The sequence below is a fragment of the Scyliorhinus canicula genome, chromosome 18, assembly GCF_902713615.1.
Source record: "Scyliorhinus canicula chromosome 18, sScyCan1.1, whole genome shotgun sequence".
Lineage (NCBI taxonomy): Eukaryota > Metazoa > Chordata > Chondrichthyes > Carcharhiniformes > Scyliorhinidae > Scyliorhinus > Scyliorhinus canicula.
The window spans coordinates 85,589,250-85,612,575 of NC_052163.1; the positions used below are offsets into that span (position 1 = coordinate 85,589,250).

General features: G+C 46.1%; 1 protein-coding gene across 3 annotated transcripts in view; it reads left to right on the top strand.

The window, feature by feature from the left end:
- Positions 1 to 23,326, top strand: part of kdm4b (lysine (K)-specific demethylase 4B) — a 740,412-nt gene that overhangs the window by 286,025 nt on the left and 431,061 nt on the right. For all 3 annotated transcript variants that reach the window (XM_038777903.1, XM_038777902.1, XM_038777904.1), the window contains one exon: positions 19,587 to 19,690. In XM_038777903.1, coding sequence (XP_038633831.1) covers positions 19,587 to 19,690 — 104 coding nt within the window. The remainder of the gene's footprint in view (positions 1 to 19,586; positions 19,691 to 23,326) is intronic.

Below are 23,326 nucleotides of genomic sequence, written 5' to 3' on the forward strand. Positions count from 1 at the left end.
GCATGGCCACATCCGCCTTCAGGTGCGCAAACACCCGGGCCGTTTGACCGGCCCATTCAGCCCTCTCACATTCCAGGTTATCCGCCCGATCAGTGGGCTCCCTGCCCCTTCCCCGCCGATTAGCCATACCCCATCCCTTGCCCACCACCGGCCAACGTCCCCCGCTCTGCCAGTTTCCCACGGAGGCAACTCCCCCCCACCCCCAGCACCCCCTGCGTCCTCCAGCTCCTTCCTGACCGTTACAGCAGCAGCCCGGTACCCCCCACCAGGCTAGGACCCCTCCTAGCCGCGCCCCATCCTCCATAGCACTCCCGTGAGCCAGCTAACTTCTGCTGAACCCGGCGACTCCCGCCCTACCTCCGACACCTCCCCATGTGGGACTACCTCACCCGCCTTCACACTACCTTCTCAGCCCCGCCCCCGCCCCCACCATCTTCCAGCGCGGGAAACCCGCTCTTTCGCCCTGCCCGGCCCTGCCTCCTCTAGGGCAACTCCCATTGTCAGTCCCCCCCCCACCAGCTCCCCGAACTCCCCGTTTACCTCCCTGCCCGAACCCGTCCACCAGACCCATACAGAAAAGACAATAAACCAAGCAAATACAAATACAGTATTATACAGCATCCCCCATCTTAGACCCTCAGTTTGAGTCCAATTTCTCGGCCTGCACAAAGGCCCACGCCTCCTCCGGGGACTCAAAATAATGGTGCCGATCGTTATAGGTGACCCATAGACGCGCCGGCTGCAACATGCCAAACTTCACACTCTGTCTGTGGAGCACCACCTTCGTCCGGTTAAACCCGACCCTCCGCCTCGCCACCTCCGCACTCCAGTCCTGGAAGATCCGCACCTCCGTGTTCTCCCACTTGCTGCTCCGCTCCTTCTTGGTCCACCGGAGCACACACTCACGGTCCACGAACCGATGAAACCGCACCAACACCGCCCGCGGTGGCTCGTTCGGCTTGGGCCTCCTAGCCAGAATTCTGTGGGCCCCCTCTATCTCCAGGGGCCCCTGGAAGGACCCAGCCCCATCAGCGAGTTTAACATAACCACCACATAGGCCGCCAGGTCCGACCCCTCCAGCCCCTCCGTGAGGCCCAGGATCCGCAAATTCTTCCTCCTCGACCGGTTGTCCAGCTCCTCGAACCGCTCCTGCCATCTTTTATGGAGCACCTCGTGCATCTCCACCTTCCCCGCGACAGCCACGGCCTCATCCTCCCTTTCGGAGGCCTGCTTCTGCAGCTCCCGGATCGCAGCCCCCTGGGCTGTCTGGGTCTCCATCAGTTCCCTGTTGGTTACCTTCAACGACTCCAGCAGCCCCAACTTAAGCTCCTGGAAGCAGTGCAGTAGAGTCGCCTGCTGCTCCTGAGCCCACTGCCTCCAGTCTCCTGGGTCTCCGCTGGCCGGCATTTTGTCTTCCTTCCCCCCACTTTTTCAGGGGTGCTTTCTCCATTTTTCTCCTTACCCCACTCCTGGTCCGGACCATAGGACCGTAGGGGTCAACTCCTGTCCTCTTCCCACGTCGGGATTTGCCGAAACAACTCCGTTGGGGGCCCTGAAAAGAGCCCCAAAGTCTGTTTTCAGCGGGAGCTGCCGAATCCATCTTAATAACTGAAGTTCCTCATCCCTGGAACCATTTCCGTGAAATTTTATTGCACTCTCTCCAAAGTTTTCACACCCATCTTCAAATGTGGCTTGCAGAACCGGATGCAGTGCTGCAGCTAAGGCTTGAACAGGTTCAACATAACCTCCTTGCTCTTGTGCTTTACTGTCTGCACTCTGAACCGGTCCTGCCGCCTCCCGAACAGGTGCCGGAATGTGGCGACGCGGGGCTTTTCACTGTAACTTCATTGAAGCCTACTTATGACAATAAACAATTATTATATTATTAGTTCATGTACAACGATAGCCAGAACCCTGCTCCTCTTTCAGAATTGTGCCTTTTATTTTGTGTTGCTTCTCCATTCCCTTCCTACTAAAACTAATTACTTTACATTTCTCTGCATTGAAATCCATCTGCCAACTGTCCATTTCACCAACTTGTCTATATAATGTTGAAGTTTTACATCAGGGAGGCGGTGGCATAATGATATTGTCACTGGGCTCGTAAACCAAAGGCCCAAAGTAATCCTCTGGGGTTCAAATCCCACTTCAGCAGATGGTGAAAATCAAAATCTGGAATTAAAAGTCTAACGATGACCATGAACCCATTGTTGATTGTTGTACAAACCTACCTCATGTCATTTTAGGGAAGGAAATCCATACTTGGTCTGGCTTGCATGTGACTCCAGACTCGTCTGAAATGGCCTGACAAGCCAATCGGTTCAAGGGCAATTCGGGATGCCCACAACCCATCAATGAATTTTTTAAAAGTTCATAATGCTTCCAAATTTCGTATCATCTACAAATTTTGAAAATATGCCCTTTATGCTAAGATGTGGGTCATTAAAATAAATTGGGAAGACTTAGAGCACCGATCTCCTGGGGAACACTACTATAAACCCTTCCTTCAGCCATAAAATATCCATTAACCACTACTTTATCTTCCCTGTCACTTATCCATTTTTGTATCTGTGCTTTTACTGCCCCTTTTATTCCCTCAACTATAACTTTGTTCACAAGTTTATTATGTGGCGCTGTATTAAATGCATGGAAGTCCATGTACCTCACATCAGCAATATTGCCCTCATCAGTCCTTTGTTACCCTACCAAAAACTCCTGCACATTGGTTAAACGGTATTTTCCCTGAAGAAATCCGTCCTGACTTTCCCTAATTGATCTGCATTTGTCCATGTGACTTAAATTTGCCTTTGAATTATTGTTTCTCGAAGTTTATCCACTACTTCAGTTAAATTGATTTTCCTGTAGTTGCTGGGCTCATCATTGCCTCTTTTTTTGAACAAGGGTCTAATTTCGCAATTCTGCAGCCCCCTGACACGACCCTGTGTCGAAGGAAGACTGATAAATTATGGTCGGTGCCTCTGGAGTTTCCGTTCTCACTTACCTTTGTATGTTTGATGCATCTCATCTGGTCCTGATGCACTCTCTCTACTCTCGCCCGCTCCCTCTGCCTGTTTTCTGTGTGTGTCACCCTCTATCTATCTGTCTGTCTCTCTCCCGCTCTCGCTCTCTCCCGCTCTCGCTCTCTCCCGCTCTCGCTCTGTCCCGCTCTCGCTCTCTCCCGCTCTCGCTCTCCCCCGCTCTCGCTCTCCCCCGCTCTCGCTCTCCCCCGCTCTCGCTCTCCCCCGCTCTCGCTCTCCCCCGCTCTCGCTCTCCCCCGCTCTCGCTCTCCCCCGCTCTCGCTCTCCCCCCGCTCTCGCTCTCCCCGCTCTCGCTCCCCTCGCTCTCCCCCGCTCTCGCTCTCCCCCGCTCTCGCTCTCCCCCGCTCTCGCTCTCCCCCGCTCTCGCTCTCCCCCGCTCTCGCTCTCCCCCGCTCATCGCTCTCCCCCGCCTTTCCTCGCTCTCCCACCGCTCTCGCTCTCCCCCGCTCTCCCTCGCTCTCCCCCGCTCTCGCTCTCCCCCGCTCTCGCTCTCCCCCGCTCTCCGCTCTCCCCCGCTCTCGAACTCTCTCTCGCTCTCCCCCGCTCTCGCTCTCTCCCCCGCTCTCGCTCTCCCCCGCTCTCCGCTCTCCCCCGCTCTCGCTCTCCCCCGCTCTCGCTCTCCCCCGCTCTCGCTCTCCCCGCTCTCGCTCTCCCCCGCTCTCGCTCTCCCCCGCTCTCGCTCTCCCCCGCTCCTCGCTCTCCCCCTCTCTCCGCTCTCCCCCGCTCTCGCTCTCCTCCCCCCTCTCCGCGCTCCCCCCGCTCTCGCTCTCCCCCGCTCTCGCTCTCCCCCGCTCTCGCTCCCTCACTGCTCTCGCGCTCTCCCCGCTCTCGCTCTCCCCCGCTCTCTCGCTCTCCCCCCTCTCTCGCTCTCCCCCCGCTCTCGCTCTCCCCCGCTCTCTCGCTCTCCCCCGCTCTCGCTCTCCCCCGCTCTCGCTCTCCCCCGCTCTCCGCTCTCCCCCGCTCTCTCGCTCTCCCCCGCTCTCGCTCCTCCCCGCTCTCGCTCTCCCCCGCTTCGCTCTCCCCCGCTCTCCGCTCCCCCGCTCTCGCTCTCTCCCCGCTCTCTCGCTCTCTCCCCGGTCTCTCGCTCTCTCCCCGCTCTCGCTCTCTCCCCGCTCTCGCTCTCTCCCCCCGCTCTCGCTCTCCTCTCCCCCGCTCCCTCTCCTCTGCTCTCCCCCGCTCTGTCTCTCTCTCTCGTCTCTCTGCCTCTCGCTCCGCCTCTCTGCTTTCGCCTCTCTGCTCTCTGCTCTGCGTGTCTCTCCTCTCTCTGCTCTCGCTCGTCTCTCCTCTGTCTCGCTCTCCCCCGCTCTCTCTCTCTCTCGCTCTCTCTCTCCCTCTGTCTCTCTCTCTCAAGGATTTCTTTGCCCTATCCTTTTCTTTTGAAGGAATATACCTCGACTGTGCCTGAACTGTGACCTCTTTGAAGCGAGCCCATTGTTTAGATACCATTTTTCCTGTCCACCTTTGAGTCCAATTTGTTCGGCACAGATTTCTTCTTATCGTATTGAAGTTGGCTTTCCACCAGTTAATTATTGTTTGACCATTTCCATGCAAACTTACACCTTATGATAGCTTGTGAATGTCCATTTCAAAAGAAATAAAAGACTGTTCCAGAAGCTTCTATATGAACATAGTGCAGGTTTAAAGTTCTGACCATGTCATGCATCTATTGGCATAACATGAGGACGATAAGAGGATGTCCAGCTTCTAAGATGCTGTGGCATTAAGTTGAAACAAAGTAGAATACTATGGTAACTACTGAGTGTTTTCCAAAAAGACTTAAAGGTTTTAACTGAACAGCAACAACTTAATAAGAACATTAGAAATAAGCAGGAGTAAACCATTTTGCCCATTCGGCTAGCTCCTCCATGCAATACGACCATTGTTGATCTTCTGCCTCAATTCTTCTTTCCTCCCTGCTATCCATGTGCCTTGATTTCTTGAGATCAAAATCTAGTATCCCAGCCTTGATACATTCAGTGATGGAGCTTGCACAACCCACTAGAGATTCACAATCCTCTTGAGTGAAGAATATTCTCCTCCTCACCTAAATGATTGACTGCTTATCCTGAGGCTGTGCTCAATGTCCTAGATTTCCCAGTCAGGGGAAACTACCGCTCTATCTACCCCATCAAGTCCCTTCAGAATCTTGTATATTTCAATGAGATTGGCTCTCATTCTTCTAAACTCAACAGAGTATTGGCTCAGTTTACTTTCACCATTTGACAATCCAGTCAACCTAGAAACCAATCTAGTGAACCTTCTCTGTACCACCTGCAAAGTAAGTATGTCTTTCCATAGATATGCATACAAAAACTGCATGCAGAACTCCAGGTGTGGTCTCATCCAAGTCCTGTGTAATTGCAGCTACAGTCCTTTACTCTTGTATGCCAGTGCCCATGTATTAAAAACCAACATGCCATTTGCCTTTCTAATTGCTTGCTGTACATGCATGCTTATTTCTGAATGAAAAACTAAAAATATGCATCAGATTTGTGATTGTCAGGAAGAGGACAGTTATATCTTTGAGGAAAGATCTTCTCCAAGCCAACCTTCCCACTACTTAGTATTGCATAGGAGGATATACACCAGAGAAATGAGCCATTTTACCTAACCAGTCCATGCCAGTGTTGGTGCTCCATTCGAGCCTTCTCCCATCTTTCCTCACCTAAATCTATCATTGGAACTCTCTATTCCCTTCACCTCATTTGCATCATACTATCAGCTTCAACCACTCCCTGTGGTAGTGAATTCCACATTCTGAGCACTCTTTGGATAAATGTGTTTCTTCTAAATTCCCTATTGGATTTATATTTATTATTCTGTATTGATGGCCGCGAGTTATGCTTTTCCGCGCAAGGGAAAATGCTGTCCGTATCCACTCTATCAAAATCTTTCATCATTTTTGAGACCTTTATTAGGTTACCCCTCAGCTGCCTGAGAGAAAAAAGACCCAGCTTCTTCCTCCTTTCCTGACATGCATATATTCAATTTTGTGTCATACTTATAAATCTTCTCTCTCTGCATCCTCTCCGGTGACTATATGGTTTTTATAATATGATGACCAGAACTGCACACAATTTTAAGTGTGGGATAACCAAGGTTCAATACTGATTTAACTTATCTACATTTCAATTCTGGTCCTTTGGAAATAAAGCCTCGTGTTTGGTTTGCTATTTTTATGGCCTTACTGGTAGCTTAACTTTTAGTGATTGATGTATTGGTCCTCCAAGATCCTTTTGTTCCTCTAACCCATCTAAACTCGCAACTTCCAATTAATAAGTAACCTCTATATTCTTCCAACCAACATGTACTATCTCATATTTATCTCTGTTGCACATCATTTACCAGCTACTTTCTTTCTCTGCAATTTTATAATGTCATCCTGTATTTCAGTCCTCCTTGACTATTTCCCTCAATTTGCTGTCATCTGCAAATGGTGTTTTTAATTCCAGAGACCAAATTATTAATGTACATTGTGAACAGCAGTGGTCCCACCAAAGAATCCTGTGGAACACCAATTCCCACCTTTTGCCACTCTGAATACTAACCCCTTTCTCCCACTCTCTGCTTTCTCTCTTGAAGCCAGCTAGCAATCCATTCTGTCACTTTTCACCTGACTCCATATTCTCTAACCTTACTCATTGGTCTATTATGGTACAACTCATCAAAAGGCTTTTGAAAATCAAGGTAAGTAACATTATTGTATTACTACTGTCTACTCTTTTATGTCCTTAAAATCAATGCAGTTGGCCAAGCAAGATCTTCCCTTTTGAAATCCATGCTAACTTCATTATATATTCTTTCTAGATGTTCTTCTGTTCTCTCCTTCAATAGGTTTTCCTACCACTGATATTATAGATTGACTGATCCATAACTCCCTGGATGTGTTCTGTCCCTGTTCTTTAAATATAGGAATCAAGTTAGCTAGCCACCACTTCTCTGGTACTACACCTATTCCTAACGAGTTATTAGATATGCGTAGTAATGCCTCTGCCATCTCTTCCCTAGTTTTGCTTTTTCAAAACTTCATTTTTTGGGCAGCATGGTAGCACAGTGGGTAGCACTGTTGCTTCACCATTCCAAGGTCCCTGGTTCGATTCCTGGCTTGGGTTGCTGACTGCGTGGAGTCTGTACGTTATAAGAACATAAGAACTAGGAGCAGGAGTAGGCCATCTGGCCCCTCGAGCCTGCTCCGCCATTCAATGAGATCATGGCTGATCTTTTGTGGACTTGGCTCCATTTTCCGTCCTGAACACCATAACCCTTTATCCCTTTATTCTTCAAAAAACTATCTATCTTTATCTTAAAACATTTAATAAAGGAGCCTCTACTGCTTCACTGGGCAAGGAATTCCATAGATTCACAACCCTTTGGGTGAAGAAGTTCCTCCTAAACTCAGTCCTAAATCTACTTCCCCTTATTTTGAGGCTATGCCCCCTAGTTCTGCTTTCACCTGCCAGTGGAAACAACCTGCCCGCATCTATCCTATCTATTCCCTTCATAATTTTATATGTTTCTATAAGATCCCCCATCATCCTTCTAAATTCCACCGAGTACAGTCCCAGTCTACTCAATCACTCCTCATAATCTAACCCCTTCAGATCTGGGATTAACCTAGTGAATCTCCTCTGCACACGCTCCAGTGCCAGTACGTCCTTTCTCGAGTAAGGAGACCAAAACTGAACACAATACTTCAGGTGTGGCCTCACTAACACCGTATACAATTGCAGCATAACCTCCCTTGTCTTAAACTCCATCCCTCTTGCAATGAAGGACAAAATTCCATTTGCCTTCTTAATCACCTGTTGCACCTGTAAACCAACTTTCTGTGACTCATGCACTAGCACACCCAGGTCTCTCTGCACAGCAGCATGCTTTAATATTTTATCATTTAAATAATAATCCCATTTGCTGTTATTCCTACCAAAATGGATAACCTCACATTTGTCAACATTGTATTCCATCTGCCAGACCCTAGCTCATTAACTTAACCTATCCAAATCCCTCTGCAGACTTCCAGTATCCTCTGCACTTTTCGCTTTACCACTCATCTTAGTGTCATCTGCAAACTTGGACACATTGCCCTTGGTCCCCAACTCCAAATCATCTATGTAAATTGTGAACAATTGTGGGCACAACACAGATCCCTGAGGGACACCACTAGCTACTGATTGCCAACCAGAGAAACACCCATTAATCCCCACTCTTTGTTTTCTATTGATTAACCAATCCTCTATCCATGCTACTACTTTACCCTTAATGCCATGCATCTTTATCTTATGCAGCAACCTTTTGTGTGGCACCTTGTCAAAGGCTTTCTGGAAATCCAGATATACCACATCCATTGGCTCCCCATTATCTACTGCACTGGTAATGTCCTCAAAAAATTCCACTATATTAGTTAGGCACGACCTGCCCTTTATGAACCTATGCTGCGTCTGCCCAATGGGACAATTTCTATCCAGATGCCTCGTTATTTCTTCCTTGATGATAGATTCCAGCATCTTCCCTACTACTGAAGTTAAGCTCACTGGCGTATAATTACCCGCTCTCTGCCTACCTCCTTTTTTAAACAGTGGTGTCACATTTGCTAATTTCCAATCCACCGGGACCACCCCAGAGTCTAGTGAATTTTGGTAAATTATCACTAGTGCATTTGCAATTTCCCTAGCCATCACTTTCAGCACTCTGGGATGCATTCCATCAGGGCCAGGAGACTTATCTACCTTTAGCCCCATTAGCTTGCCCATCACTACCTCCTTAGTGATAACAATCCTCTCACCTGTCATAGCCTAATTCCTATCAGTCACTGGCATGTTATTTGTGTCTTCCATTGTGAAGACCGACCCAAAAAACCTGTTCAGTTCCTCAGCCATTTCCTCATCTCCCATTATTAAAACTCCCTTCTCATTCTCTAAAGGACCAATATTTACCTTAGCCACTCTTTTTTGTTTTATATATTTGTAGAAACTTTTACTGTCTGTTTTTATATTCTGAGCAAGTTTACTCTCATAATCTACCTTAATCTTCTTTATAGCTTTTTTAGTAGCTTTCTGTTGCCCCCTAAAGATTTCCCAGTCCTCTAGTCTCCCACCAATCTTTGCCACTTTGCATGCTTTGTCCTTCAATTTGATACTCTCCCTTATTTCCTTAGATATCCACGGTCGATTTTCCCTCTTTCTACCGTTCTTCCTTTTTGTTGGTATAAACCTTTGCTGAGCACTGTGAAAAATCGCTTGGAAGGTTCTCCACTGTTCCTCCACTGTTCCACCATAAAGTCTTTGCTACCTATGTCTGCGTGGGTTTCCTCCAGGTGCTCCAGTTTCCTTCCTCAAGTCTCGAAAGATGTGCTGATCGGTGAATTGGATATTCTGAATTCTCCCTCTGTGTACCCAAACAGGGACCGGAATGTGGCGACTAGGGGCGTTTCACAGTAACTTTATTGCAGTGTTAATGTAAGTCTACTGGTGATAATAAAGATTATTATTAAAACTTGGATGTGATCCATCCAGATTTGTGAGTCTAAACTCTTTGAACTTGATTATACACCTCTCTTTTTTAATTAGATATGCCCTTGACTCATTACTCATCACACCATTCAATGTCATGTCTACCTGTTCCATCCCTCTGGCAAATATTGAAGTTAAATATTTAATATTTCTTCCATCACTGCCATTACCTGTGATATTATTCTGACTGTCTGTTGCTCGTCCTAGTCCCATTCCAGCTTTTAAAAAATTTAATGTGTAATTTTTGTCTCTATTTTGGCTTATGTTTCTTGATAATTTAGTTTCATTGTTCCTCTATGCATTCTTAATTGTTTTCCTAACCCTCCATTGTTCCCTTACGTCTTTACTCTTCCATTGACGTTCAATAGCATTACCATCACTGAATTCCCACTATCAACATCGTGCGGGGTTACCATTCACCCGAAACTGAACTGGACTAACCTTATTAATGTTGTAGCTACAAGAGCAGGCCAGGGGTTAGGAATCCTGTGGCAAATAACTCATCACCTGACTCCCCAAAGCATGTCCACCATCTACAAGGTACAGACAGGAGTGTAGTGGAATACTGTCTACTTGCCTGGGTGAGTGCAACTCCACTACTCGAGAAATTTGACACCATCCAGGACATACCCTGCTTTATTGCTATCCTTTCCACAAATATCCACTCCCTTCACTACTGCCGAACAGTGGAAGCAGTGTGTACCATCTACAAGGTGCACTGCCAGAACTCACCAAAGTTCCCTTGGCAACACCTTTCAAACCCATGACCGCTGCCATCTAGAAGGACAAGGTGAGTAGACACGTGGGAATTTCACCCCTGGAAGGTCCCCTCCAAGGCTCTCACCATCCAAACCCGGAAATATATCGCTGTCCCTTCTCTGTCGCTGGGTCAAAATCGTGGGACTCTCTCCCTAACAGGACTGTAGGTGTACCTACACCACGTGAACTGCAGAGTTTCAAGAAGTCAGCTCATCACCATCACCTTCCCAAGGACAATTACGGATGAACAATAAATGCTGGCCTGGTCAGTGATGCCCACATCGGGTAAATGAATTAAAAATCCATGGTGTCTCACTAGCTTTTAATTATTTTCATTTGGTGGAATATGTTTTTGCTGCCCCTGAACACAGCTTTAAATACTACCCATTATTGTTCTGCATTGTTGTTTGCCGATATTGTTGTTTATTTTATTTACCCAAGTTCTATTCTCAGCCCCTCAAAATCATCTTTTGTCCAATCTATTAACTGTTTTTTGTCATGCTTATACTCTGTTATCATCTTTGGAACATATTATATCATGGGCTTGATTACTCTGATGCTCTCTACTTGTATTTTTCTGCTATGGTTGATTCCACTTTACCAGATCTGTCATGAAAATCAGATTAATTATATGTTTTAGCATATAACCAACAGATTTGGGAGTTAATTGCAGTTAAAGCTAACCTATGTTTATCTTACAAGGTCAGAGGTAAAAGTGTGAAACTTAAACAAGTGATCCATTTCTTGGCTTGTAATGGAACCAGAAGGTCAACTTAACAAGTTTAAGTAGTTCGCAGATGAAGTAAAATTGAAAGCCAGTTGTAAACAAGAGAGTTCCTTAATGGGGACAGAAATTCATATGCATATAGGTTATAGAATGGAAAGTGCTGTTGAAGATAAAATAGTTTGTTCACATTTCTGATCAAGACCATTGTAAAGCATGTCACGTCATGGAGATGGTTTGTGGGTTATAAGGTCCTTTGTGTGGATTTGCTGACAGAAGCAAGCATTTCAGTTTGGGGAACAGAAAGAGGCATTTGCAGGTTTGCATTTCAACAGATTGAGAGAGCCAACAGGGGATGCAGCTAGTGGAAAAAATTACAGTCGTCTTCACAGGGAAAGCAGTTAACAGAGTGAGCTTGGAAAGCAGTGAGAAGGTAGTTGAACATATGCTAGGAATGCGAGCAAGGAGCCGAGGCATCCACAGTGTGAAGCCTTTTTAAAATAAAAAGTGGGTGGTTGCGTAGCCCAAAAGCTAATGGAAGGACTCCTGTAGAAATTTGCTCGGAGGAGAATTAAAGTGGACTGTGGATTATTTTTGGGTTGGCCTCCAGTGATGTGCTTGCACCTTCTCGATTGTTCTAATGTATTTTCTGTAAAGTGTTTTTATTTTTATTGAATTTCACATTTTTATGTTACACATTCCAGTTTGTACTTTAAATTTACAAGTTTCATCAATGCACCTAGTATTAAGCAATGCAACCAAAGAAGAATTAAAAATTACAAATGCGATATAAGCCAAAGAAGAATGAGAAAAAGAAAACACAGACAACACAAACAAACAAGGAGCATTATACAAATTCACATGTCCCCTCCTGCCCCACTATGGCTGTGGATCCCATTTGGGCTGTTCTGCCTTAGTTGGACTGCCTAGTGTTGGCCCTAGCATGTATTGCCCGGCGTATTGTTGCTCCCTCTGCTTTTCCCGCTTGCCTTCAGGACAGTCTCCTGCAGCTATGTTGCTCGAGTCCCGTGGCCTTTTTGATGAATTTTTGCACTCCTTTCCCCTCCCCCTCCCACCCCTTCCTTTTCCTTAATGATCTGAGGCTCGTCCATTGCTCTATTGTTTGCTGGCTACAAACAGATCCCGGCCCTCTTCCGACCCAAGGATGGCACATTTTATCTTCTCCAGTTGGAGGAATTCCGACAGGTCGGACAGCCAGTCTGCAGCTTTGGATGGTGCTGTCAATCACCAGCTGAGCAGGATTCTCCCCCATCTCCTTGGACATTGCCTCAAAGAAGGTTTTCCAGAACCCAACAAGTCTGGGGCAGGCCCAGAACATGTAGGTGTGGTTGGCCGGGCTTCCCTGGCCCCGTTCGCATTTGTTCTCTGCTTCCGGGAAGAACCTGCTCTTTTGGGTTCTGGTTTGATGCATTCTGTGCATCATCTTTAGCTGCATTAGGCTCAACCCTACACCTGAGGAGGTGGAGTTCACCCTAATTAATGCTTTGACCCAGAGTCCCCCTCCTACTTCCATGCTAGTTCTTCCTCCCATTTTCCCCTTGTCTTGTCCACGGGAGTGTACCTCCTCCAACAGTCGTCTGTACAGGTCTCCGCAGTTTGCTTTGCTAGGTTTCTCGTGTCCAACAGTTTGTCAACTAGTGAGAATCCTGGCATCTTGGAGTAAGTTGTCGCTTCCCTTCAGAGGAAGTTTTTGATCTGTTTATGCCTCATTTTGCTCTCTTTAGATAGTTGGAACCTCTCCATGAGATCCTCCAGGGTCGCTAGCCTGTCGTCTGTGTACATTTTCGCTAACTGTCAAAGTGTCCCCTCTTCTTATCTCCATCATTTGAAGGTGGTGTCCATTGTTGCGGGCGTGAACCTGCAGTTGTTACATATTGGGGGCCATAGTGGGCATTTCGGTTAGACTGAAGTGTTGTCTCGTTTGATACCACTTTCAGAGCATGGCTACAACCACTGGGCTTCTTGAGTGTTTGGTCGGAGGGGATGGGAGTGCGGTCGTGACTAGGACTCTGAGGGACATCCCTATGGAGGAACTCTCCTCCATCCTCACTCCTTCCGCTCCTGGTTGCTTCACCCATCTCCTCGCTCTTTCTGCTGCCCAGTGGTGGAACTGTAGGTTTGCGAGTGAAGTAAAAAAACTCACCACTATTCTTAGAATTCCCCCTATACCTAAAAGGGTCAATAAGACATTCTAAATGGTGAACAGGGATTCTCACTCTCTGACTCCTATGCAGACCTAGGTGGGTGCTATTCAGGTCAGTCTATATTTTCAAATTATCCCCCGGTATAACCCATATCTTCATAGAAGATTTCATCTACTTACCACTTAGTTGCCTGGGTCTCGCGTTGCTAAGTAAGTAAAGTAGACTTTGTAATAACCACTGTTTCAGGTTAAAACTTTCAGTTATTTTATTATTATTTTTTTCTTTTAAAAGATAAAATTGCTGTCTTTACAGAAAAGTAAAAAGATCTTGCTTCTGGATTCTCCTGGTTAGTTGAAAAGACCTTCAGGTCTACCGTGACAATCTCTCTACTTTATCTTTTGGTTTTCTCCTCATGGATTCGCTGTTCTGCTCGGTTTCTGTGTTGTATCCTTCCCATGACCGAGGGCAGCAATGAGAGCTGACTCTGCCAGCTGTTACCGATTTATGGTTTATATTTCCCTTCTAGCAGTTATTAAGTTTATATGACATTATCGTAAAGTAACTTTGTTTTGCTCTTGATTGTTCAGTGTACCGTTGATCTTAATTACTTTGAATACGACTAGGTATTCATGTTGAGCATGACTTTACTTAATCGAACTCTGATTACATTTTTTCGTTTGTAATGTTCAAAAGTGCTTTGATCCTAGAGGGATGTTACATCTGGTTCCTGTCACTTTTAAAGTTGCTTTATTACCAAATAGTGCCCTTACCTTGTCAGAACTCTGACTCTGATTTGGAGTTAACTTGTGCTCTCGTGGACACTTCGGCTCCGGCTTCCCATATTCATCTGGTGTCAGCAGGATTTCACACCTAAACATTTGTCAACCAATTCAACTGAAGATCCTGGCAATTCTTTTTTAGCGGCTTATTAAAATAATTAACTTCAAAGAAGGTGAGAAATATTGTTTCTCTTCATGTAACTAAAAGTTCAATCTGCTTTAACTTGAAAGATAGGCATCAATTTTACAGCTTGAGCTGTTACAAGCTGTTTTCTTAACGCCTGTTTGATAAAGGTTGTCTGCATTTCAAAACCACCTTTTGTGGCTGCTGTTCCATGTTTCAAATGACATATTTTCCCCATTTTTACTTTACAGAGGGCTAGGTCTCCCATGCTTTGTAGGACCCTCGGGTTGTTCTACAGAGACACACACACACACACACAAACACACACACTTACATATATACATACACACACACACACACATACAGGCATTCACACTCAAGAGGCACACATACATGCATGTACAGACTGACACACACTTGAGGCACACACACGCGCATGTCCAGACTCTCGCACACACTTGAGGCACACAAACACATTGACAGCCACTCTCACAGGCGCACACACAGACACCCACAGACACAACTACCGTGTTGAATAAAACCTTGAGGGGGTGTAGATCTAGAGGTCACTCTGCGACCTTTCCCAAAAATCCAGGAAGAGGAACCTGGGCAGTACGTGCATTTTGATCATCTGCACTCACCATGCCAGTGACAGTGGGAGTGTGTCCCACCTCTGCAGGTCCCTTTTAACTTCCTCCTCCAGACTCGTTGGGTTTCATTTGTGGATTTGTGTCCAGTCGTGGGCAATTTGGATCACCAGGTAGTGGAATTTGTTTTGGGCTTTGAACAGTAGGCCCTCCAGCTGTATCCCTCTCCCTTGCAGATTCACTGGAAAGACTTTGCTTTTGCTCAGGTTGAGTTTGCAGCCAGAGAAAGCTCCAAGTTCCCTTAAAATCTTCATGATCCGTTCCATTCTGGCGTGGGTGTCCGAGATATGGAGGAACAGGTCATCCTCGTAGAGTGAGACACTGTGCTCTCTCTCCCCTCCCTCCTCTGGATACCTCTCAAGCCTTTCGTTGTTCTGAGGGTGATCGCCAGTGCCTTGATTTTCAGGGCAACCAGCAGCAGGACTCCCTAACTCGTGCCTCTGTGCAGATGGAAGTATTTAGAGCTGGTGTTGTTGTCTGTACACTTGCCACGGGAGTGCTGTACAGGTGAACTCTGGTCCCAAGTCCAAACCTCTGAGGTACTTGGACTCTACTTCCGTGGGCAGCATGGTAGCACAATTGGCTAGCACTGTGGCTTCACAGCGCCAGGGTCCCCGGTTCGATTTCCCGCTGGATCACTGTCTGTGTGGAGTCTGCACGTTCTCCGCATGTCTGTGTGGGTTTCCTCCGTGTGCTCCGGTTTCCTCCCACAGTCCAAAGACGTGCAGGTTAGGTGGATTGGCCATGCTAAATTGCCCTTAGTGTCCATAAAGGTTAGGAAGAATTATTGGGTTACGGGGATAGGGTGGGAGTGAGGGCTTAAGTGGGTCGGTGCAGACTCGATGGGCCGAATGGTCTCCTTCTGCACTATATGTTCTATGTACTCTGTCGAAGGCCTTTTTTGCGCCCGGGGGATGATCATTCTGGTGTTCTCTCCTGGATGGAGTCATTATCACATTCAGTTACTTCTTCCATCAGACAGGAGATACAAAAGTCTGAGAACACGCACAAACAGGCTCAAAAACAGCTTCTGCCATGCTGTTACTAGACTCCTAAATGACCCTCTTATGGACTGACCTAATTAACATTACACCACTGTATGTTTCACCCGATGCCGGTATTATGTCGTTACATTGTGTACCTCGTGTTACCCTATTATGTATTTTGTTTTATTTTCTTTTCTTTTAATGTACTTAATGATCCGCTGAGCTGCTTGCAGAAAAATATTTTTCACTGTACCTCGGTCCACGTGACAATAAACAAAATCCAAATCCAGCAGGCACCTGATGTTCGATGCTGTCTGCCCGCCCTTGACAAAGCCTGCTGGTCCTCTGTGACCACCGCTGGTACGCAGCTCTCCAGCTACCTAGCCAGGGTTTTTGCCAGGATTTTTGCATCTACATTGAGCAGCAAGATGGGTCTGTAGGATCCGCCCTCAGTTGAGTCTTTGTCTTTCTTTGTATCAGTGATATGGAGTCTTGTGCCAGAATTGGTGGCAGGGAGCCCCTAACAAGTGAGTCTGCGAACATCTCCCGCAAGTACGGGGCCAGTGTTGGCACGAATGTTTTGTAGATGTCCACCGGGAATCCACCTGGCCCTTGCGTCTTCCCCGTCTGCATGAAGTTGATACTCTCCATGACTTCCTCTCGTTCTAATAGTTCTTCCAGGCCCTGTCTCCTATCTCCCCTATGATTGACATGTCCAGTTCGTCAAGGAACTGCTTAATCATCGAGTCCGCCTTGGGGTGGAGGTGGGGGCTCAAAGGTGTACAGCGTCCGGTAGTAGGCCTCGTTGACCTTTTCCATCTTGGCTACCGACCTGCCATTGTTGTCCCCAACCTGCGCTAATTCCCTAGTTGCTGCCTGCTTTCTCATCTGGTGAGCCAGTTTGTCTCTGTGCTTTTAAAAGGACCCGTCTGGCGGAGTTGGTGCACTGCTTTTATCATGTAGAGGAGGTCAAAGTTCATCTGTAGCTTTATCCTCTCTGCCAGAAGCTCTACAGTCGGGATCGCAGAGTACTGCCAGTCCATCTCCAGTATAGAGTCGAGCAGTTGTTGCCTAGCTGTCTTCTCCTTCCTGTCTCCCGCACTTTCTACGAGATAATCTCTCCTCTGATCACAGCCTTCAGCGCCTCCCAGAATGTGGTGGGTGAGACCTCCCCATCTGGTTGATAGTAACATACCTACCTTTGGCCTGTGATATTGTTTCATAAAATGCCTTATCGGCAAGCCCCCCCCCCCCAATGATGAGTCGCCCCATGATGAGTCGCTGTGTGTCTATGTCAGGGATTTCCACCATGGTCGTCTTGATGAATTTCGCGTTGCCCCAGTTGGGAGTGTACATGTTAACAAGGTCCACAACTGTCCTCTTACTGAGTAGTATGGCGATACCCCCCCAAGCTCTCATCCTGCAGCATGAATGGTATGTCTGCCCCACCCACCCCTTTCTTATCCTCAGTCGGTCCTCCCTCAGGTGTGTCTCTTGGAGGAAGACTCTGTCAGCCTTCATACTTTTCAGGTGGGTGAAGACTCTGGATCTTTTCACTGGGCTATTAAGTCCCCTGACGTTCCAAGTGATTATTTTGATGGGGGGTCTGTCAATCTCTTAATATTTAATTAAAAACTATAGTTTTAAGTTAGCAGTGCCTACTTCAATTTATTGTTATACAGTAATGTTTGTTTTTGTTTAAAAATTTTAAATCACATGGTGTTTTTGGTCGGTTAATTACTGGTTGTTCAGATTAATAATAATAATCTTTATTAGTGTCACAAGTAGGCCTACATTAATACTGCAATGAAGTTACTGTGAAAATCCCCTAGTCGCCATACTCGGGTGCCTGTTCGGGTACACTGAGGGAGAATTCAGAATGTCTAATTCGCCTAACAAGCACAGCTTTTGGGACTTGTGGGAGGAAATCAGAGCGCCCGGAGGAAACTCACTCAGACACTGGGAGAATGTGCAGACTCCGCGCAGACATTGACCCAAGCCGGGAATCGAACCCGTGACCCTGGCGCTGTGAAGCAGCAGTGCTAACCACTGTGCTACCGTGTCACTCTATTCTTCTTTAAAATGTTAACTCACCCTGACAGGATAGTAGCCGATCTAATAGTGAAGCTTCCCTTTTTTAACATTGCAATTTTCATACCAATTTACCAATCTTTTCTTCCCAATTACTATTATGATAGCTGAAATCCCTTATAATTATCTTAAATCTTTTACAAAATTTCCGAATATGTCTGCATATTTCTTCTTCCACCTGCTTCCACTATCAGGCGGTCTGTAGACAATACCTATTAGTTTGATTGATCCTTTATTAACTTTCTCTCTCTCTATTTTTTTTAAATATAAATTTAGTGTACCCAATTCATTTTTTCCAATTAAGGGGCAATTTAGCGTGTTCAATCCACCTACCTTGCACATCTTTAGGTTGTGGGGGTGAAACCCATGCAAACACGGGGAGAATGTGCAAACTCCACACGGACAGTGACCCAGAACCAGGATCGAACCTGGGACCTCGGCGCCATGAGGCAGCAGGGCGAACCCACTGCGCCACCGTGCTGCCCCTTCTCTCTATCTATAAAGGTTCTGTATATATATTGCTGAATGGCTGCATCCCTTTTTCCTGTTGCCATTACAGTGTCAGAATCCTACGTAAGGGTTTACCCGGCAATTGCCCAGAAGGACTAACCTTCCCTGGCCAGTTGCACTGGGCTGGGAACCATCTGAGTTGAATAACTAACTTTGGATGGTTCTGACAGTTTTGCACTTAGTTACTATGAAAGAGATGGAAGGAACAAAAGGTCTTCTAACTCCAGAGTAACTATTTTAAACACTCAGACTGAGCCCCACACCCCATTTACTCACCTTAAGAAATGTATCTTCTCCCTTTCAGTGGAATCTTTAAACTCACCTGCTTTATGGCAACAAGTGCTGTAAAGAGGGGGCGTTATTCCTTCGCTCTGCTCCTTCTGCACTTTGCTGGTAGAGTCATCGACTCTTCAGTCTCACCCATATGAGTCAGGGAGGTTGGGTGGGACTGAAGCTTTGCATTTTAAGCGCAGGTAAGTTGCTACAGATTGGCAATCTGCTGCTGATTGCCACTCTGAGGATGATACAGGCCATTAGCTCTGATAAGTACAGCTGCCCATAACAGTGTCCACCCTTAACTTTTCCCCCATGTCCTTGTTGTATCCTAATATTGACCTGTTTTTTTGCAGTCTATACGTTTCATCACAGCTGTTACAGCCGCCATGTCTTGTTGAAGTTCCTTTTGAAATTTCTCATTTTGTTCCCACCTTCCCTGCTTTCAAAGGTTTTCATGAAAGGTTTTGATAAAAAAGACAGGGCATGAAGCATTAGCTCTCTTTCTCCTGTCCTACCAAGTATTTCCAACATTTGGAAATATCTGCATATATTTTGTTGTTGTACGAGATAATACCAATCGGCCAAGGATCAACCTTTGTATTTTCTACCTGGAATTGGTTGAATTTGGCAGAAAGATTGATGTTGGAAAAGAATTGGTGAATGGCCTCTGCACCCTGGAGAAAAATGAGCTAAAAATGTTCTCTTATTTGCCCTCCAGTAACCCTACGTAAAAATACCCTGCTCTGTGTTAATTCTCACACTTCAGCAAAGGTGATGCTAACACGCCCTGCAAGTTGTCAACAAATTTAGGCGGAGAGGGGGGAGAAAATTTGTGAGAAATTCATGTGCGGTGAATTAGCACAGTCTGACGAGCCAGCTTTCAGAAAGCAAACTGATCAAGTTAGAACAATACAGTTGATAATATAATGTAAATGGGAAATGTACGATCCATTCTTCTATTTTACTCTTTTCTTGCAGGCTTCTTTCCAGGCAGTTCTCAAGGATGTGATGCATTTCTTCGGCACAAAATGACTCTCATATCACCTTCAATACTGAAGAAGTACAGCATTCCCTTTGACAGGGTAGGTAATTTGTGGTGTTTGGCTCAAAATCTGTTAACCCAACTAACAGATCCGATATATATAATATATATGTTATATATGTATAAGCAGAGAACAGTGTTTTTTATTAATTTTTTCGTGGGGATGTGGGCACCACTGACAAGTGCAGCAATTGTTGCCCTTTCCCAATTATCCTTCAATGGAGTGACTTAGGCCATTTCAGAGGGCTTTTAAGAGTCAACTACTCGTCAACTACATTGTAGGCTGGACCGAGTGAGGACTGCAGATTTTCTTTCCTCAAGAATGTCAGTGAGCCAAGTGGATTTCGATACCTATCAACAATGGTTTCACTGTCACCATTATGGAGACTAGCTTTTAACGCTAGATTTATTAATTGAATTTAATTCCACCAGTTGCCATGGTGGGATTCAAACCCATGTCCCCAGAATATTCGCATGGGCTTCTGTACTAGTTCAGTGACATTAAAAGTATGCCATCATCTTCCCAGGAGAGTGAGGTTAGATGGGGCCAGTTGTTCAACCTGGTCAGAGCTTGCTTCTGTGTGGTCAAGTAGATGTAGCAAGACTGTATAGCTTTGACCTGATCAGTTGCTGTGGGAATGCCTTGCCTACAGTTTGCTACTTCTGCTCTTTGGATGCATGCAAAAAAGAAAAAAAAAGAGAAAATCTTGCATTTACCTAAAGTCTTTCATGGTTATGGGACATCCAAAAGCGCTTTAGAATTAATTAATTTTGAAGTGTAGTCAGTTGTAATGTAGGAAACATGGTAGCCAGTACGTGGAAGGAAGTTCCCACACAACAGCAAGGTGATAATGACCAATTAACTGTTTTAGTTATGTTAGTTGAGGGCTTCTAAATAGTTCCATGAGTACGTTTATATATATCTGGGAGTGTAGAGGGGCCGCAGTTTAATATCTCATCCAGAGAATGGGAACTCTGGCAGTGCAGCACTCCCTCAGCACTGGAGTGGCAGCCTTGATCTTTGTGCTCAAGCCTTGGACTGAGAATTACGTACAAACATCTGAATTGGGAACAGGAGTAAGCCACTTGAACCTGCTCCTCCATTCAACCAGATCATGGCTGATGTGATTGTGGCATCAACTCCACATTATGCCTACTCTCGATAACTGTTGACTCACTAGTTAGTCAAGAGGATGGCTTGGTGGCATAGTGGTTAGCACTGCTGCCTCAATGCCAGGGACCTGGGTTCAATTCTGGCCATGGGTGACTGTGTGGAGTTTGCACGTTCCCCCATGTATTTGTGGATCTTTCATTTTCCTCCCAGAACCCAAAGATGTGCAGCTTAGGAAGATTGGTTGTGCTAAAAATTGTCCCTTAGTGCCCAGGGATGTGCAGATTAAATGGGGTTATGGGGACAGGGTGGGGGTGTGGGTCTCCGTAGGGTGCTCTTTTGGAGGGCCGGTGGAGGCCTAAAGGGGCTAATGACCGCCTTCTGTGTAGGGATTCTACTTTTGACTTTAAAGTATAATTGACCCTGTCTCCACTGCTTTCTGGGGAAAAGTTTTCCAAAGATACACTACCCTCAGAGTAATGGCCTGTCAATTTTATCATGTAATACCCATCTCCCATACACACACAGACACTATGAACTCTTATTTTGTGTATTGAGTTTTGATGTGACTACTTGTCACATGCCTTCTGGAAATTTAAGTGCAGCATGTGCACAGGGTTTCTCTGTCCACATTGCTTGTTACTTCTTCAAAGAATTCCAATAAATTAGTCAAACATGATTTTCCTTTCATCCATATTGTCTATGCCTGCTTGCATTGAGATTTTTGTTAGGTGCCCCTTTATAAAGAATAGATTCCGACAAATTCCATACGAGAGATATTAAGTGGCCTGTAGTTTCTTGCTTTTTGTCTCCTTCCTTTCTTTAACCCGGCAGCATGGTAGCATAGTGGTTAGCACAGTTGCTTCACAGCTCCAGGGTCCCAGGTTCGATTCCCGGCTGGGTCGCTGTCTGTGCGGAGCCTGCACGTTCTCCCCGTGTCTGCATGAGTTTCCTCCGGGTGCTCCGGTTTCCTCCCACAGCCCAAAAGATGTGCAGGTTAGGTGCTTTGGCCTTGCTAAATTGCCCTTTGTGTCCACAAAAAGTTAAGTTGGGTTACTGGGTTACAGGGATGAGGTGGATTCGTGGGCTTGATTGGGGTGCTCTTTGTTGGGGCAGGTGCAGACTCGGTGGGCTGGGTGGCCTGCTGCACTGTGAATTCTGTGATTCTGTGAATAGGGGAGTCACGTGCTATTTTCCAATCTGAAAGGACCTTTCCAGAATCAAGGGAATTTTGGAAAATTCAAACCTATATATCTACTATCTCAGCAGCCATTTCTTTTAAGACCTAGGATGATGTCCTTCAGGACCTTGTCAATTTTAGTTCTAATCATTTTCTCGGTTTCCTTTCCCTAATGATTGTAATTTGTTTAAGTTCCCCCTCGACAATGATATCTATTATTTCTATCTTCTACAATAAAGACATGCAAAGTGTCTGTTTAATTCACCTGCCATTTCCTTATTTTCCTCTATTAATTCCCCATTCTCACTCTCGAGAGAACTAACACTCACTAATTTATGTCTACTTATTTCATCTTTAAGTCATTTTTTTGCTGTTCTTTATGGTCTGTCCAATCTTCTAACCTGCCATTCAGCTTCGTAGAATTATATAATTTTTCTTTCAATTCGATCCTATCTTAAACTTCTTTAGTTAGCCACAGATGAACCCTCTCATGGAGTTTTGTATTGTAATTTTATCACGCTGGTACCTCCCTTTTAGGGATGTCTGATTCAGCCCCTGGCATGCTTTCCTGCACTTATGGAACCGGGGTTGGTCCCCTGGCATGATAGTGTTGAAAGAGTGAGGATATATTCACTTGAGGATATAACTTCCTACGGAATCTAAAGAAATTTCGCATTTCGGCATCAACTCTCACAAACATCTACAGATGTGCGATAGAGAGCATCCTATCCGGCTGCATCACAGCCTGGTATGGCAACTGCTCGGTCCAAGATCGCAAGAAACTGCAGAGTGTTGTGAACTCAGCCCACCGCGTCACACAAACATGCCACTTCCACATTGATTCTGTATGCACCTCCCGCTGTCTCAGGAAGGCAGACATCATTATCAGAGTCCTCTCCCACCCATGTATTGCCTTCTTCCAGACCCTTCCGTCAGGCAGAAGGTGCAGAAGTCTGAAGACCCGCACATCCAGACATAGGAACAGCTTCTTCCCCACAGCGACAAGACTCCTCAAAGACACCCCCCCGGGTTGCTGCTGCTATTGACCAAGATACCTATCTTTGAGCCAGGAAGTCCAGAAAAGGCTGCCATCGTTTATAGAGCCCTTGTATTGATCCTCTCAGGGCAAATTTGACCCTTTCCAATTTTATAAATCCCGCCATATCACTGATACAGGTCTCCACACTTGGGGGCCTCACATCCTTCCACTGTAGCAGGATCCTTCGTCGGGCTACTACTAGGGACGCAAAGGCCAAGACACCGGCCTCTTTCGCCTCCTACACTCCCGGCTCTACCGCAACTCCAAAAACCGCGAGTCCCCACCCTGGTTTGACCCTTGATCCAACCACCCTCGACACCGTCCCCGCCACCCCCTTCCAGAATTC